We start from the raw sequence: 17,166 nt of genomic DNA on the forward strand, positions 1-17,166 counted from the left end.
GGGTCAGATGGCTTTGATGGTTTTTGGGGGTCTTAATCCTACTCTATAGTCCATGCCCTCTTCTTGGCCTTATTCTTGTGCTTATGCTGTACTGTGCTGTGGCCCTTTCTCACAGAAGGGTGCTGCATTATTTCCTCCTGGCCCCCCTTTTCCAGCCAAATATTGGTCTTCCTCACAGCATTTTAATACCAGCAGTCCTTGGATCTTACCAACAGTCCCTGGTTGGCTCCACTACCATCCAATTATCAGTGTTAGAGACACACACATTGGTCCCTTATATTCTGCAATCAAGAGCTCAAAAGGTCTCACTTTGGATTGCTTTACAGACGCAACAGAGTGGGCTTTAGTCATAGTAATTTTCCATCATTCAGGTCTTTTCTCTGTAACTTTATTTGAAAGTTTGTCAACAAAAATATTATTCCACTTGGGTTCTTAGTCAGAAAAAGTCAGGAAAGAAAAATAAGTCAGGAAAGAAAAATAAGTTTCCGAGGCTGTTCCTTAAAAAAAATGGTGCTAATTAGACACCTGTTAGTTCCTGGGAACAAATAATGTTTCTGATACATTCAAAAGGGGGTTAGTACAAATGGAGTTTGTCAAGGCCAAGGCCTAATGAGTGTTTCTCAGACTGTGGTGCAACCAGGGGCAGGGGGAGTGCATCACCACAATCTACCCTGCAATGGCGTTCTGCTTCTCTGGGCCTCCACATGGCAGTCATCACTGTGGATGCGGTGGGAGACTGTCGAGATGACACAGCTGCTGCTGCTGATGGCAGAGGGCTGCTGCACAGCATTTAACCTTCTCTCTCTCTGCATCCCACATTTTTTTCTCTTTTTCTTGGCACTATGAGCTGGTTTTTTACTCTGCTACTGCCTATGGGGCTCACAAACACAGCTCTGTTAATGAGCCCCTCTTTCAGCAGCCATTGAGCAGCACACTTGCGAGCCGACGCCGAAGATCCTGGTACTCATTCATCGCCTGGGAGTGGGCAACTGGATACCATGCCAGATGATGGAAGAGATTGGGTGGCTGAGCTGATGCAACGTCCAGAGGCAAGCTGATCTCCTGAGGCAATCTCTTGTTGCCTATGATAAAGTGCTTAAGGCATTTCTCCTCCAGGCAGCAGCGCAGATTTACATTGATATCTCGCAGGCGACGAAAAAAATACCTCCTGTGCCATCGTGACACGGGAATGGTGTTCAGGAGGTGCATGACAATGGTCTTCATTGTATAGGTGGAAAAGCCTGTGCCCAGCTGAAGACGGGAGAAGAGCTGCAGGCATTTGAGGTGCAAGCTGTCAGGGGGGGCCTGCCTGGCAATGTGCTTGAAGAACTTCATCTCTGCCACATGGTAGGTCTCTGGCCACAGAGTGCTTGGGGTTCCAGCATATCCTGGCTGGCTGCTCACAAAGATGTCAGAGTCACCTCTCCGCACCCCAAACAGCACCTCAATCCTGAAGCTTGCTTCTCTGTTGGTCACTTTGAATTGGCAGGAGCGTGTGGAGGGCAGCAGCACTAAATGCCAGTTGTGTGACTGAGGCAAAGCTGGCCAGATTGCTCTCACCAGCTGGTAGAACCAGCGGGCAGTTTTCTGCACGTCGAGGTAGGAGCCGGTGCACAGGGTGTCCAGGAGGCTGGGATCCTGATTCCTCCTCAGCTCCTCCTCGGGGTGGTGCAGGAAGCACAGCATGTCCTCAGCCTGCTGCTCCCTCGTGCAGGTGCACTCCAGCTGCACACGGACTCGGAAGTTCCTCACCTGCCTCTGCCCTGCACTGTCCAGCTCCAGGTGGAAGCTGTGGCCTCGGGGAGGAGTCATGGGTATGAGCATGCAGTACACGACATCCTGCTCACGGGGACTCCAGCCTTCAAAGGCACTGCCCACCCCGATCGCTCGTTGCAGGACTGGGTAGAAACTGTTTGACAGGACACGTCCAAAATAAACCGTATAATTGTCCATGAGGTCTGTTGTCCACTCGCAGCCTCTCTGCAGGTCCTGTACTGGCCACTGGATGCGCTCGTCTAGAAGCCATCTCAGATAATTGTCAGAAATATGGTCTTCATCTCCCTCGCTGCTGTCCTCTGCCTCATCGCTCCTTTTCCTCCAGGAAAAATACAGTCCCAAGAGGACGATGAGGAGCCCAGCAACAGCCCAGACCTGCCAGGGCTGCAAAACAAAGCAGAGCAGGTCTCCCCAGGCCCCTCCGCTCTGCTTCAGGGTGAGCTGCTCGACCTGCTGCTCCAGCCGAATTCTCTTCCGCTCCAAGCGCTTTGCACGCAGCTCCATGTGCAGATGTTTTTCCTCATCCAAAACATCACCCACAGGCTGTACGTACTGGATGAGGCTTTCCAGGAGCATGAAAAAGAATGTTCTGGCATCCATGGTCTGCAGGAGGATGAAGAGCAGGCTTAAATGGGGCCAGTAGAGAGGGAGATGACAATGAGGGCAGCAGGGACGGGAATAACAGCAGCAGGGATGGGAATACCAGGGATCTGAGGGCTGGAAGGACAGGGCCACAGACAGCGTGCAGGCAGCAAGGGCTGTACTGCTCCCCCAGCAGCAGCAGCAGAAGCATCTCCTGCACTGTGGCCTGCCCAAGGCTCTCCCATGAGGGGTTGTCCCTACATGCAGAGGGACAGGTGCACCCAGCCCCAGGTGCAGCATTTCTTCCCCAGCCCTTGTTCCCAGCCCAACCTCCCCACCACGTGTGCACTCACCGCTTGCCAGAGCAATGCAAGGCCAGCGTTACCTGCTGGGGCCTTTTATGGCTGCCTCCATTGTGACACGTCCCCCGTGATGTCACACGTGTCACAGCATGTCACAACCCAGCCAACCCCACCCTTTTTCCCCTGAGCCACCTCCTGGCTCAGGCACTCAGAGTGGCCCTGGTGTACTGCTTAGGGCTGCCATTGAGTGAAGCTTTTCCAAAGGACACCCATTGATCTCTTTTTGTGATTATTTTCATCTGCCCTTCACTGGCAATCTCCTAGATATCCCTCTTGGAAGGCACCCTTGAGGATCTTTGAGTCTAAGCTTTGACTCCTCCCTGGTTGAGCTACGCTGAAATCTCAGCATCAGTGTGGTTGAAAAAGGCCCTGAAGATCACACAGTGCAACTGCAAACTTAACACTGCCTACTGTGCCAATCAGCCAGGTCCCCAAATGCCACATCCACAAGACTTTGAAACCTCTCTGAGGGTGGTCCCTCAGAGCCATTTCCCTAGGCAGCCTGTTCCCAAGAGTGACATCCTTTTGGTTGAGGGGATATTTCCTAGAGATCCAATCGAAACCTCTCCTGGTGCAACTTGAGGTCATTTTCCTCTGCTCATATTGTTTGTTCCCTGGGCTGATATAATGATCCCCACTTAGCTACAACCTCTCTTCTGGGGCCATTGGCATCACGTCAGGCATTTGAGCTGTGAAACCAGCTCCTGGCAGAGGAGAGAAAGGTGGTGCTTGTGCACTGTACTTCCCATGATCCAGTGGGACAAAATGGGTTCTGGATGTGCAGAAGAGTTGCAGGTTGCACAGAAGGGGCTCCATGTGAGGAGAATCTTTGTGCCAAATACATCAGCCAAGGGAATCCATGCCCTTCCAAGCAGGAGGAAAAGTCATAATTTTCCTTGGAGAGAATTGGAAGGGTTGGAGTGAAAGTCAGTGCTGCAATGTCTCTGCATGTCCATGTGGATTTTGCTAACCTGCAAGGCCAGAGTGTCAAGAGGGAATCTCAGCAGCCAAGAAATGCCCTCTAGCTCTGGGGCCTTCCATGGCACGGGCAGCACAAGGGAGAGCCCTTCCGTGGCCTTTGCCTTCAGCAAGGCCCCAGTTTGGGCAAACCCTGAATTCCCTGTGAAAGCAGCTCAGATTTACACTGCCCAGCCTGAAGGATGCCAGAGGACAGACAAGGCCAACAAAGGTGCAAGTGCAATCCAGCTTAGGCTACAGCTTTCTGTCCTTGTGTCTCTGGAGCCTTGGAGTGGAAGGCTTCGTGGCTGGCGGTGACTTTCACCAGCTCTCCTGCTAACAGCCCTGGGCACCCCAGGGCTGCTTGGTCTCAGCCCAGGCTGGTGCAGGAAGAAATGATCACCTGGCTTTGGAGACCCCTGAGACAAGCATAGATGATGAGTGTCCAGAGAAGACACAATCAGCACTGCACAGCTGCTACTCTAAGCCATCAATAACAGAAAATTCAAACCTTACTGTTTGGGTTTGGGGTCTTTGTTGTGTTTCGTTTGGAGCTTTTTCCTCCCACAGGAAAATGTGTCACATTTGCCATATTGTACACCTGGATTTGAGTGGTCCACTCTCCGTGCTGCCTAGATGGAACTCAAAATTGTGCCTTTTACTCCTCTCTTTCCTTGGTTAGGATGTGTGAGTTCAAGGGACTGATGGGTAACAGGGTTTCTCTATTCTCTCCTTGAACTCAGGAGCCAGGAGAGCCACCCACCCCCCTCCCCTGCCCTGCCCGAGCTTGAGCCTTCAAGTCTTCTGCAGTAGGGCAAGGTGGCATGTGTTCAGTGGCTCAGCTGCCAGCCCCAGTGCTAGCCATGGTGGAAGGCTCATCTGTATGGAATGAGTCAGCTCACAACTGCCAGCATCTGGGCTGTGTCCCACCCTGAACTGCTCCTGCCATCAATTCAAAGGACACAAGCATGACACTGACAAGTTCCCCTGGAAACCATGTACCCAAGTGCCACCCCACATGTTGCTGAAGGGCCACAAGCAATGATCATTGCACTAATTCCACATGCAGCTGGTGCCCCTGTTTGACAGCACTTTCAAAGGAGAAATCTTTCCCTAATATCCAATCTAATTCTCCCCTGGCAGACCTTGAGGCCATTTCCTCCTGTCCTCTCCCTTGTTTCCTGGGAGCAGAGGCTGACCTGCACCATTCCCACCCTCCTGTGTGGGAGCTGCAGAGAATGAGAAGGTTCCTGTATGATCTTGACCGTGGCTGCAGGCATGTGTCCCCCTGTCTCTGTGCCCGCATTGCCGGCCCTGCAGCCCTGCTCCCGGAGCCCTGTCCCCGGGCAGAGCCGTTCCCTGCCCGGGCACAGCCCCATGGGCTGCTCCCTGCTGCGGCCTGGGCCGGCCCCCGAGCAGGCTCCCCCTGCGGGTGGCCCCGGGCTGGCCGCGTGTCCCCAGCCGGCTGTGCCCGGGCAGCTGCCTCAGCCGTGAGGGCTGCAGAGCTGCGGGAGCCCAGGGCTCTCTGCCGGCCACCCTGCAGAGCTCCCAGCTCCAGCTGGCAGGGCCTCAGCGCCCACCCTGTGTCCTCCCGCACGGACGGACAGGCTGAACCCTGCTTGCTGCCCTCATGGCGGCACTCCTGGCCCCAGCGCTCTCCAAGGCCTTCTCCAGGGGCACCTTCCTGCGGCCTTTCAGTCCCTGCCCGGGAGCCAGCAGAGACCTGCAGAGGGGCTGTTGGCAAGAGTCTGGAGGGACAGCGCCAGGGCAGTGGCTTCCCTCTGACACAGGGCGGCCTTAGGCTGGAGATGGGCAAGGAATTCTGGCCTTGGAGGCTGCTGAGTCCTGGCCCACGCTGCCCACAGGAGCTGTGGCTGCCCCATCCCTGGCCGTGTTCCAGGCCAGCTTGGATGGGCCTTGGGGCAGCCTGGCCTAGCGGAAGGTGTCCCTGCCCTTGGCAGCAGGGCTGGAACAAGACAATTTCTAAGGACCCCTCCAAGCCAAGGCATTCTGGGATTCTGTGATCAGAGGGGCTGGGGGCAGCTCGGCCTAATTTCTGCTTAGAGCCAATTCAGCACTCTCAGTTTGGCTGAGTTCAAGGAGTTCTATTCAAGATCCCAGATTCACAGTGTGTGACATTTACCACTACTGTAGGCCTGGCTGCGATCAATAAAGTCTAGCACACTCCACATTCTGTAAAAGTGCATTTTATTGAAGAAAGAGCAAAGGGTTTTCCAGCTCACCCCTTGTAAATGCACTAACTATAGAACATGAATATGGGTTGCAACAGATAGCAACACTAGATAAGGCTTTACATGTATATAACATTATATCAATAATGTAATATATTACAGGCATGTGATGTATACTACATAATATGCAGGTATATTCAAATATAATTTATACAGCATGTATATATCATATGTATCTTATATATGTTATAAATATATCTCTTTTATGTAACACCTTCCAGACATAAACATACTAAGAGCAACAATGTGTCACAACAGATAGTGACACTAAATAGGCACTCTACTGCTACTATTTGCACGTAATTACATATTCAACTCTTTAAAATTACTTTTTATCACGACATCATATCTACATATTTCATATATTTTATAATATTAATATTAGTGTTTTGTTTTATGGTAATTTAGTAGTATATATATTTTAAAAATAGTCTATAATAGGAATACACAATATATATATCTGTGAAATAAAAATCTAGATTTCTCTATAAACAAAATTTCAGGTCAGCTCCAACACCTTTGTTTCAATGATGACGTCAAGGTGTCCCTTCCAGGAACAAGGAGAGACTCCAACCATTGATTCATCCGGGGCCAGCAGTACTGATTTTTCCTCTTGGTCCTTCTTGCCCCGTTTCTTTTTTTCTTTCTCTCTCCCACATTCGCACTTCTTCCATGCTCAAAATTTTTGCCCTTTTCAAGGGCCAGGAAAAGCTTTGTGTTGCTTGTGGACTTTGGAGACTTTGGCCCTGCATGTATGGTGCGTGTTCTCTTCATCTGCTTTTTCAAGAGTGGGAGAGTTAAACTGCAAGCAAGAGGTTAATGCCATCTGGGAGCCTTTTTTGGACAATGAAATGATGCAAGGAGGCAGAATAAAACTTCCCATGGCCCTCCACCTGCTGAGGTGGTAGGAGAGGCTGTGGGACCTTCACCAAAGCCTTTGCCCACATCCTCCTCTCCTTTAAGCACAAAATTTGTACAGCAAGGTGGTTCTGTGCTGACAGCAGAGCAGCTTCCTGTTCATAGCCTTGACTCCTTCCCTTCATTAGGTCAATCTTCAGCAAGAAGGATTCTTCTGAACCACTTTTGCAGAATTTGGTACTCATATATCGCCTGGCTGTGGGCATGAGGCTCCTGCACCAGGTGATGGAGGAGATTGTATGTCTCACCCGTTTGAACATCTGGAGGTAAATTGATGTCCTGCGGGAGCCTCTGGTTACCCACAATAAAGTGGTTGAGGTGTTTTGTTTGCACATATAAACACAGGCTGTCCATGACATCCTGCAGTCGTTCCAGGAGATCTCTCCTGCGCCACGATGTGACAGGCGTGACATTGAGCAGGTGCATGACAATGGTCTTCATGGTGTAGGTGGAAAAGCCAAAGCCCAGCTGAAGTCGGGTGAAGAACTGCAGGCATTTGAGGTGCAAGCTGTCCGGGGGGGCCTGCCTGGCAATGTGCTTGAAGAACTCAACCTCTGCCACAGCATAGGACTCGGGCCAGATTGTGCTTGCTGTGTGGGCCTCTCTGGTCTGGCTGCTGACAAAGATGGCTGAGTCATCTCTCCGCACCCCAAACAGCATCTCAATCCTGAAGCTTTTACTGCCGTTGGTCACTTTGAATTGGCAGGAGCGTGTGGAGGGCAGCAGCACTAAGTGCCAGTTGTGTGACTGAGGCAAAGCTGGCCAGATTGCTCTCACCAGCTGGCAAAACCAGCGGGCAGTTTTCTGCACGTCAAGGTAGGAGCCGGTGCACAGGGTGTCCAGGAGGCTGGGATCCTGATTCCTCCTCAGCTCCTCCTCGGGGTGGTGCAGGAAGCACAGCATGTCCTCAGCCTGCTGCTCCCTCGTGCAGGTGCACTCCAGCTGCACACGGACACGGAAGTTCCTCACCTGCCTCTGCCCTGCACTGTCCAGCTCCAGGTGGAAGCTGTGGCCTCGGGGAGGAGTCATGGGTATGAGCACACGGTACATGACATCCTGCTCACGGGGACTCCAGCCTTCAAAGGCACTGCCCACCCCGATGGCTCGTTGCAGGACTGGGTAGAAACTGTTTGCCAAGACATGGCAAAAGTAAAGGCTATAATTATCCATGAGTTTAGTTATCCACTCACAGCCTGCCTGCAGGTCCTGTACAGGCCACTGGATGCGCTCCATTATAACTTGTCCAATGCGATCATCGAAATCGTCTTCTTCTTGCACGGCAGTTGAAACATTGTTGTTTTCTACAATTTCAGACTCACTGACAGCTTCATTTCCAGCATTGCCTTCTTCATGTGCAGCAACATTGCCAAGTTGCTCTTCATTTGCACCACGGTTTTCTTCTTCATCCTCCTCTCTCCTCAGGCTGCTTTTCCACCCAATATACCACAGGACCAAGAGGTAGACCAGGAGCACAGCAACAGCTAAGACCTTCAAGAGCTGCACCTGCTTCCGGGTGACCCGCTCCATCTCCTGCTCCAGATGAAGTCTCTCCCATTCCAGGTGTTTTGCACGCACTTCCATGCGCAGACGTGTTTCCTCATCCAATCCGTCAGCCACGGGCTGTGGGTACTGGATGAGGCTTTTCAAAAGTACAAAAAGGAATACCACGGGATCCATGGTCTGCAGGAGGAGGGAGAGAAGGCCATGAGTGGGACGGGATGGAGGGATCTGCTGGTTGCTGGATGGAGGACAGGATCCTCCGGGATCTGGGGACAGGAAGGACAGGGCCACAGACACCATGTAGGCAGCAAGGCCTGTCTCACTGCCTCAGCAGCAGCAGCAGCAGCAGCCCTGTGGCCTGCCCAAGGCTCTCCCATGAGAGGCTGTCCCTACATGCAGAAGGAGAACCCAGCCCCAGGTGCAGCATTTCAGCCCCAGCCCTTGTTCCCAGCCCAACCTCCCCACCACGTGTGCACTCACCGCTTGCCAGAGCAATGCAAGGCCAGCGTTACCTGCTGGGGCCTTTTATGGCTGCCTCCATTGTGACACGTCCCCCGTGATGTCACACGTGTCACAGCATGTCACAACCCAGCCAACCCCACCCTTTTTCCCCTGAGCCACCTCCTGGCTCAGGCACTCAGAGTGGCCCTGGTGTACTGCTTAGGGCTGCCATTGAGTGAAGCTTTTCCAAAGGACACCCATTGATCTCTTTTTGTGATTATTTTCATCTGCCCTTCACTGGCAATCTCCTAGATATCCCTCTTGGAAGGCACCCTTGAGGATCTTTGAGTCTAAGCTTTGACTCCTCTCTGGTTGAGCTACGCTGAAATCTCAGCATCAGTGTGGTTGAAAAAGGCCCTGAAGATCACACAGTGCAACTGCAAACTTAACACTGCCTACTGTGCCAATCAGCCAGGTCCCCAAATGCCACATCCACAAGACTTTGAAACCTCTCTGAGGGTGGTCACTCAGAGCCATTTCCCTAGGCAGCCTGTTCCCAAGAGTGACATCCTTTTGGTTGAGGGGATATTTCCTAGAGATCCAATCGAAACCTCTCCTGGTGCAACTTGAGGTCATTTTCCTCTGCTCATATTGTTTGTTCCCTGGGCTGATATAATGATCCCCACTTAGCTACAACCTCTCTTCTGGGGCCATTGGCATCACGTCAGGCATTTGAGCTGTGAAACCAGCTCCTGGCAGAGGAGAGAAAGGTGGTGCTTGTGCACTGTACTTCCCATGATCCAGTGGGGCAAAATGCGTTCTGGATGTGCAGAAGAGTTTCAGGTGCCCAGTAAGGGTCTTCATGTGAGGAGAATCTTTGTGCCAAATACATCAGGCAAGGGAATCCATGCCCTTCCAAGCAGGAGGAAAAATCAGAATTTTCCTTGGAGAGAATTGGAAGGGTTGGAGTGAAAGTCAGTGCTGCAATGTCTCTGCATGTCCGTGTGGATTTTGCTAACCTGCAAGGCCAGAGTGTCAAGAGGGAATCTCAGCAGCCAAGAAATGCCCTCTAGCTCTGGGGCCTTCCATGGCACGGGCAGCACAAGGGAGAGCCCTTCCGTGGCCTTTGCCTTCAGCAAGGCCCCAGTTTGGGCAAACCCTGAATTCCCTGTGAAAGCAGCTCAGATTTACACTGCCCAGCCTGAAGGATGCCAGAGGACAGACAAGGCCAACAAAGGTGCAAGTGCAATCCAGCTTAGGCTACAGCTTTCTGTCCTCGTGTCTCTGGAGCCTTGGAGTGGAAGGCTTCGTGGCTGGCGGTGACTTTCACCAGCTCTCCTGCTAACAGCCCTGGGCACCCCAGGGCTGCTTGGTCTCAGCCCAGGCTGGTGCAGGAAGAAATGATCACCTGGCTTTGGAGACCCCTGAGACAAGCATAGATGATGAGTGTCCAGAGAAGACACAATCAGCACTGCACAGCTGCTACTCTAAGCCATCAATCACAGAAAATTCAAACCTTACTGTTTGGGTTTGGGGTCTTTGTTGTGTTTCCTTTGGAGCTTTTTCCTCCCACAGGAAAATGTGTCACATTTGCCATATTGTACACCTGGATTTGAGTGGTCCACTCACAGTGCGGACTACATGGAACTCAAAATTGTGTCTTTGCCCCTCTCTTTCCCTGGTTAGGATGTGTGAGTTCAAGGGACTGATGGGTAACAGCGTTTCTCTCCTCTCTCCTTGAACTCAGGAGCCAGGAGAGCTACCTAACCCCCTCCCCTGCCCTGCCCCAGCTTGAGCCTTCAAGTCTTCTGCAGTAGGGTAAGGTGGCATGTGTTCAGTGGCTCAGCTGCCAGCCCCAGTGCTAGCCATGGTGGAAGGCTCATCTGTATGGAATGAGTCAGCTCACAGCTGCCAGCATCTGGGCTGTGTCCCACTCCACATTGGTCCTGCTATAAAGTCAGAGGGCACAAACCGAACATTGAGAAATCCAACTCGAAAACATGTCCCCAAGTGCCACCCCACACACTGCTGAAGTGCCTCAAGCAATGACAATTCCAACAATTCCATGGGCAGCTGGTGCCCCTGTTTGACAACACTTTCAAAGGAGAAATCTTTCCCTAATATCCAATCTAATTCTCCCCGGCAGACCTTGAGGCCATTTCCTCCTGTCCTCTCCCTTGTTTCCTGGGAGCAGAGGCTGACCTGCACCAGTCCCACCCTCCTGTGTGGGAGCTGCAGAGAGTGAGAAGGTTCCTGTATGATCTTGACTGTGGCTGCAGGCATGTGTCCCCCTGTCTCTGTGCCCGCATTGCCGGCCCTGCTGCCCTGCTCCCGGAGCCCTGTCCCCTGGCAGAGCCGTTCCCTGCCCGGGCACAGCCCCATGGGCTGCTCCCTGCTGCGGCCTGGGCTGGCCCCGAGCAGGCTCCCCCTGCGGGTGGCCCCGGGCTGGCCGCGTGTCCCCAGCCGGCTGTGCCCGGGCAGCTGCCTCAGCCGTGAGGGCTGCAGAGCTGCGGGAGCCCAGGGCTCTCTGCCGGCCACCCTGCAGAGCTCCCAGCTCCAGCTGGCAGGGCCTCAGCGCCCACCCTGTGTCCTCCCGCACGGACGGACAGGCTGAACCCTGCTTGCTGCCCTCATGGCGGCTCTCCTGGCCCCAGCGCTCTCCAAGGCCTTCTCCAGGGGCACCTTCCTGCGGCCTTTCAGTCCCTGCCCGGGAGCCAGCAGAGACCTGCAGAGGGGCTGTTGGCTCAAGAGTCTGGAGGGACAGCGCCAGGGCAGTGGCTTCCCTCTGACACAGGGCGGCCTTAGGCTGGAGATGGGCAAGGAATTCTGGCCTTGGAGGCTGCTGAGTCCTGGCCCACGCTGCCCACAGGAGCTGTGGCTGCCCCATCCCTGGCCGTGTTCCAGGCCAGCTTGGATGGGCCTTGGGGCAGCCTGGCCTAGTGGAAGGTGTCCCTGCCCTTGGCAGCAGGGCTGGAACAAGACAATTTCTAAGGACCCCTCCAAGCCAAGGCATTCTGGGATTCTGTGATCAGAGGGGCTGGGGGCAGCTCGGCCTAATTTCTGCTTAGAGCCAATTCAGCACTCTCAGTTTGGCTGAGTTCAAGGAGTCTGTTCAAGATCCCAGATTCACAGTGTGTGACATTTACCACTACTATAGGCCTGGCTGCGATCAATGAAGTCTAGCACGCTCCACATTCTGTAAAAGTGCATTTTATTGAAGCCAGAGCAAAGGTTTTTCAGCTCACCCCTTGTAAATGCGCTAACTATAGAGCATGAAAATGGGTTGCAACATATAGCGACACTAGATAAGGCTTTACTTGTACATAAAAATTATATCATATATGTAATATATACATATGGTATATAATATATATTATATAGCTTTATTAAAATATAACGTATATATTGTATATAATATGTATGTTTTATAAGTAATAATTTTATCTATTTTATGAGAGACCTTCCAGACACAAATGCACTAACAATATTAATATGATTCAGAATAGATAGTGATACTAAAATGTGCTCTACAGTTATTACTTTAACACAATCACATATTCAACTCTTTAGAATTCTTTCTTACCATGATATAATATTAACATTTTTAGTATTTTTGATATTATTTCTATGAGAATTTTGTTTTACTGTCATATATGAAAATTAAAAACTTACGAGTGTATAATTTGTACACATGACATAAATATCTATGAAATAAAAATCTAGATTCTTATATATACAAAATTTTGGGTGATCTCTAATGCAGTTGGTCCAAAGGTTCCATGAAGGTTTTCCTTCCAGGGCCAAGGAGAGACTCCATCCATTGACTCATGCCAGGCAAGCATTGCTAATTTTTCCTCTTGGTCCTTTTTGCCCTGTTTCTTTTTTTCTTTTACATTCCCACATTCCCTTTTCTTTCTTACTCCAATTTTTGGCCCTTCTCAAAGGCAGGGAACAACTGCATCTTGCAGGTGGGGTTTGGTGACTTTGGCCCTTCATGTACAGCATGTGCTCTCTTCATGTGCATTCTTAGGATGGAGGAAATGCTTGCATGGCTTTATGTTGATCTGGTTGACTTCTTTTGGAAAATTAGATGATACAAGTAGGTAGAACATACCCTCCCATGGCCCTCCACCTGCTGAGGCGGCAGGAGAGGCTGTGGGACCTTCGCCAGTGCCTTTGCACAAAAGCTCTTCTCCTTAAAGCACCAAATTTTTAATAGGAGGTGGATCTCTTCTGCCAGCTGTGAGCAGCACAAGCACGGCTCTCTGCAGGAGAATCTTTTTCAATCGTCAGGTTTAAGGATTGCTACAAGCCGACGTTGCAGATCCAAGTACTCGCCTCTCCCCTGGGAGCAAGCAACTGGATCCATCACCAGGCGATGGAAAAGGTTGGGTGGCTCAGTTGTTTGAACATCTGGGGGCAAACCGATCTCCTCAGGAAGCCTCTGGTTGCCCACAATGAAGTGGTTGAGGCGTTTTGCTTCCAGGGATAAGAGCAGTGTCTCACTTATATCCATCAGTCGCCTCAGGAAATGTCTCCTGCACCACTGTGACACAGGAATGGTGTTCAGGAGGTGCATGACAATGGTCTTCAGTGTATAGGTGGAAAACCCTGTGCCCAGCTGAAGACGGGAGAAGAGCTGCAGGCATCTCAGGTGCAAGCTGTCAGGGGGGGCCTGCCTGGCAATATGCTTGAAGAACTTCATCTCTGCCACATCATAGGTCTCCAGCCACAGAGTGCTTGGGGTTCCAGCATATCCTGGCTGGCTGCTCACAAAGATGTCAGAGTCACCTCTCCGCACCCCAAACAGCACCTCAATCCTGAAGCTTGCTTCTCTGTTGGTCACTTTGAATTGGCAGGAGCGTGTGGAGGGCAGCAGCACTAAATGCCAGTTGTGTGACTGAGGCAAAGCTGGCCAGATTGCTCTCACCAGCTGGCAGAACCAGCGAGCAGTTTTCTGCACGTCAAGGTAGGAGCCGGTGCACAGGGTGTCCAGGAGGCTGGGATCCTGATTCCTCCTCAGCTCCTCCTCAGGGTGGTGCAGGAAGCACAGCATGTCCTCAGCCTGCTGCTCCCTCGTGCAGGTGCACTCCAGCTGCACACGGACACGGAAGTTCCTCACCTGCCTCTGCCCTGCACTGTCCAGCTCCAGGTGGAAGCTGTGGCCTCGGGGAGGAGTCATGGGTATGAGCACGCAGTACATGACATCCTGCTCACGGGGACTCCAGCCTTCAAAAGCACTGCCCACCCCGATGGCTCGTTGCAGGACTGGGTAGAAACTGTTTGACAGGACATGTCCAAAATAAACCGTATAATTGTCCATCAGGTCTATTGTCCACTCACAGCCTGCCTGCAGGTCCTGTACAGGCCACTGTATGCGCTCCACTAACATCCTTCCTATGTTCTCTTGAACACGATCATCTGCTTCATTTCCACCATCATCTTCATTTGCATTCACACTTTCTTCTTCAGCCTCCTCTCTCCTCATGCTCCTTTTGCACTCCATAAACCATAGGACCAAGACAAGGACTAGAAGCAGAGCAACAGCTAAGAGCTCCAAGTACTTCCCCACTCCACTCTGCTCTGGGGCCAGCTGCTCCATCTCCCACTCCAGCCAAAGCCTTTCCAGTTCCTGCTGCTCTGCATGCGCCTTCATGTGCAGATATGTTTCCTCATCCCAAACATCATCCACGGGCTGTGGGTACTGGATGAGGCTTTGCAAGAGCAAGAAAAGGAATACTATGGAATTCATAGTCTGCAGGAGGATTGAGAGAAGGCCGTGAGTGGTGCTTTGAGGGAGGCAGCTACCAGTGGGCGAAGCAGGGATGGGAATCCTCAGGGATCTGAGGACAGGAAGGACAGGGCCCCACACAGCTGGCCCCAGCAGCAGCAGCAGCAGAAGCCCTGTGGCCTGCCCAAGGCTCTCCCATGAGAGGCTGTCCCTACATGCAGAAGGAGAACCCAGCCCCAGGTGCAGCATTTCAGCCCCAGCCTTGATTCCAGGCCAGCCTCCCCGCCACGTGTGCACTCACCGCTTGCCAGAGCAATGCAAGGCCAGCGTTACCTGCTGGGGCCTTTTATGGCTGCCTCCATTGTGACACGTCCCCCGTGATGTCACACGTGTCACAGCATGTCACAACCCAGCCAACCCCACCCTTTATCCCTACCCTGGCTCAGGCACTCAGCGTGGCCCTTGAGTGAAGCTTCTTCAAAGGATTCCCAGTGTTCTTTCTTTTGGATTTATTTTCATCTGCCCTTCATTGGCAATCTCATAAATATCCCTGTTGGAAGGCACCCTTGAGGATCACTGAGTCTAAGCTTTGACTCCTCACTGGTTGAGCTACACTGAAATCTCAGAGTCAGTGAGATTGAAATGTCCCTGATGATCACACAGTGCAACTGCAAACTTAACACTGCCTACTCCAGTAACAAACTGAGTCCCGAAATATTCCAAGCCTTTTTAATCCCTCCAAGGGGGGTGACTCAGCTATTTCCCTAGGCAGCCTGTTCCCAAGCTTGATATTAGTTTTCATGAAAGCATTTTTTCTGAGATCCTATCTAAATATCTACATGTGATGCAATGTGAGGTCATTTTCCTTGATCTTATTGCCTGTTTCCTTGTGTCACTGGACAAGTGGAATCTTCAGACAAGCCCCTTCTAAGCCTATGATTTTGTCAACAGCTCATATTTAAGAAATCTTTCTGGCCCACATGTTCTAAAGATCAAATCTATTTATAAAATGACTTATTTATTAAACAGACAGGAGATAATAGATAAACAATCTCTGTCAGAGTTACCTATTACTCAGTATAAAACAAAAAGGAACTAGAAGTAGATTACAGCATAACAAACAATGTACAACATGAAGGTATCTCTATTAAAGCTTGTCAAAGAAACAGCATTGAGCAGGAGTCAAATTTTACACACCACAGTGATGATGATAATAATGTGGATTTCTTTCACTAAACCTCCACGGCAGTAATTGCAAAACAAGTGTCCTTGTCCACAGGAGAAACACCACACATTTCCAGAGAACTGTAGAGAAAATGTCAGCTTCATGAAAGTTCGGTAAGGCTTTTATGAAGTGAGGTGCCTGTCAGAAATCCAGCTTCTCTTTCCAGATCTCTCTTCAACAGTAAGATGTTATTGGCAGTTGGGATATGCCAGCCCACTGATATCCCCATGGCACCAAAAGAACTCACTACAAGACTGTTGGTCCTGTTTGAATTACCTGAGCAGTTAACAAACCACAGATCAGCTCTGGAGCGGAATGAGATGCCCTGCCACACCTGGGAGAATAAATCAACCCCCACCTGGCTACAGCCTCCCTTCAGGGAGCTGTAGAGAACCATAAGGTCCCCTCTGAGACACTTTTTCTCTTTGCTAAACATCCCCACTGTTGCAGTGGGTGGTGTTCAGAGTGCCGTGACCTTCCCAAAGAAGCCACTTAAAAAAGGCACCTCGCTGACTGTGCTCACGCTGGGTGATTTCAGCTCTTTTATGATCCGAGTGGCGCAGAAGAAGAGGTAGGGTCTTTGTGTTGAGTTCCAAGGAGAGCCTTTATTGGGCTTCTTCCTTGAAATGGTTCAGGGAAAAGGAGCTGCTCAGGCACAGAAAGCAAGGATTTATAGAGGGATCTTGAGAGGTGGGACAGAACACTAGGGCCAATGGGATGAGGGCACAGGGGTGTAGCGAGGGGGAAGGGCCAATGGGATACATTGAATCTACATGTCACAATAAGGCATGCTGGGAGAAGCCTTTTTCCTCGCCCTAAGAGGTGGTTATGGCTTAAGGGGTTTTCCCTCTAGGGGAGGACAGTGGATTCTTTCCTTGTTGGCCTACCAGCCTCCGCACCCCACCTCCCTCAGCCTTTCATCAGACTTGTGCTCTTATTGAAACATTTTTAATAAAAAGGACTAGCATTTGTGGACATCAATACCCTTGAAACTGCATGGTCAGGGGCTCTTATTAATCAGTTCCTTGAGCTTGCTCTCCCACAACGCTTGGGAGTAGCTCCGTGGACAGTTTTTTCCATAACACTTAAGATTTTTTACTCAAGCATTTCTTGATTACTGTGGCCAAGACAGCACCAATCACCACTTCACCCACAAGAGCATTTCTATGGACGAACAACAGGTCTAGGAGGGCACTTTTCCTTGTTGGTTCCTACAGTACCCATGTCCAAAAGCTATTTTCAATGTGAACTTCAGGAATTTTTTGGGCTTGTTCAGCTGTTCTCTGTGATGTCTCCATTTGCAGCTAAGAAGTTGAGGTGCACCATGAGTATGACTTTGTGTGACTGATCAAGAGATTTCTTTCATTCCTTATAGCATCATCCACCAGTGTCATCATCCTGGCTCAGTGATCCATTAGAGAC

At 51.0% G+C, this 17,166-nt stretch overlaps 2 protein-coding genes and 1 pseudogene across 2 annotated transcripts; all 3 read right to left on the bottom strand.

Annotated features, from left to right (window-relative positions):
* Positions 1 to 912: 912 nt before the first annotated feature.
* On the bottom strand, positions 913 to 2,376 carry LOC132328432 (inositol 1,4,5-trisphosphate receptor-interacting protein-like 1). The gene has a single exon (XM_059848246.1). It carries the CDS (start codon positions 2,374 to 2,376, stop codon positions 913 to 915), a length of 1,464 nt encoding a protein of 487 aa, XP_059704229.1.
* A 4,600-nt stretch (positions 2,377 to 6,976) lies between these two features.
* LOC132328433 (inositol 1,4,5-trisphosphate receptor-interacting protein-like 1) lies at positions 6,977 to 8,524 on the bottom strand. The gene has a single exon (XM_059848247.1). The coding sequence runs from the start codon at positions 8,522 to 8,524 to the stop codon at positions 6,977 to 6,979; it is 1,548 nt and encodes a 515-aa protein (XP_059704230.1).
* A 4,546-nt stretch (positions 8,525 to 13,070) lies between these two features.
* On the bottom strand, positions 13,071 to 14,736 carry LOC132328434 (inositol 1,4,5-trisphosphate receptor-interacting protein-like 1; annotated as a pseudogene).
* Between the last annotated feature and the right edge of the window lie 2,430 nt (positions 14,737 to 17,166).

Source organism: Haemorhous mexicanus, chromosome 6 (assembly GCF_027477595.1).
Source record: "Haemorhous mexicanus isolate bHaeMex1 chromosome 6, bHaeMex1.pri, whole genome shotgun sequence".
In the NCBI taxonomy this organism is placed as follows: domain Eukaryota; kingdom Metazoa; phylum Chordata; class Aves; order Passeriformes; family Fringillidae; genus Haemorhous; species Haemorhous mexicanus.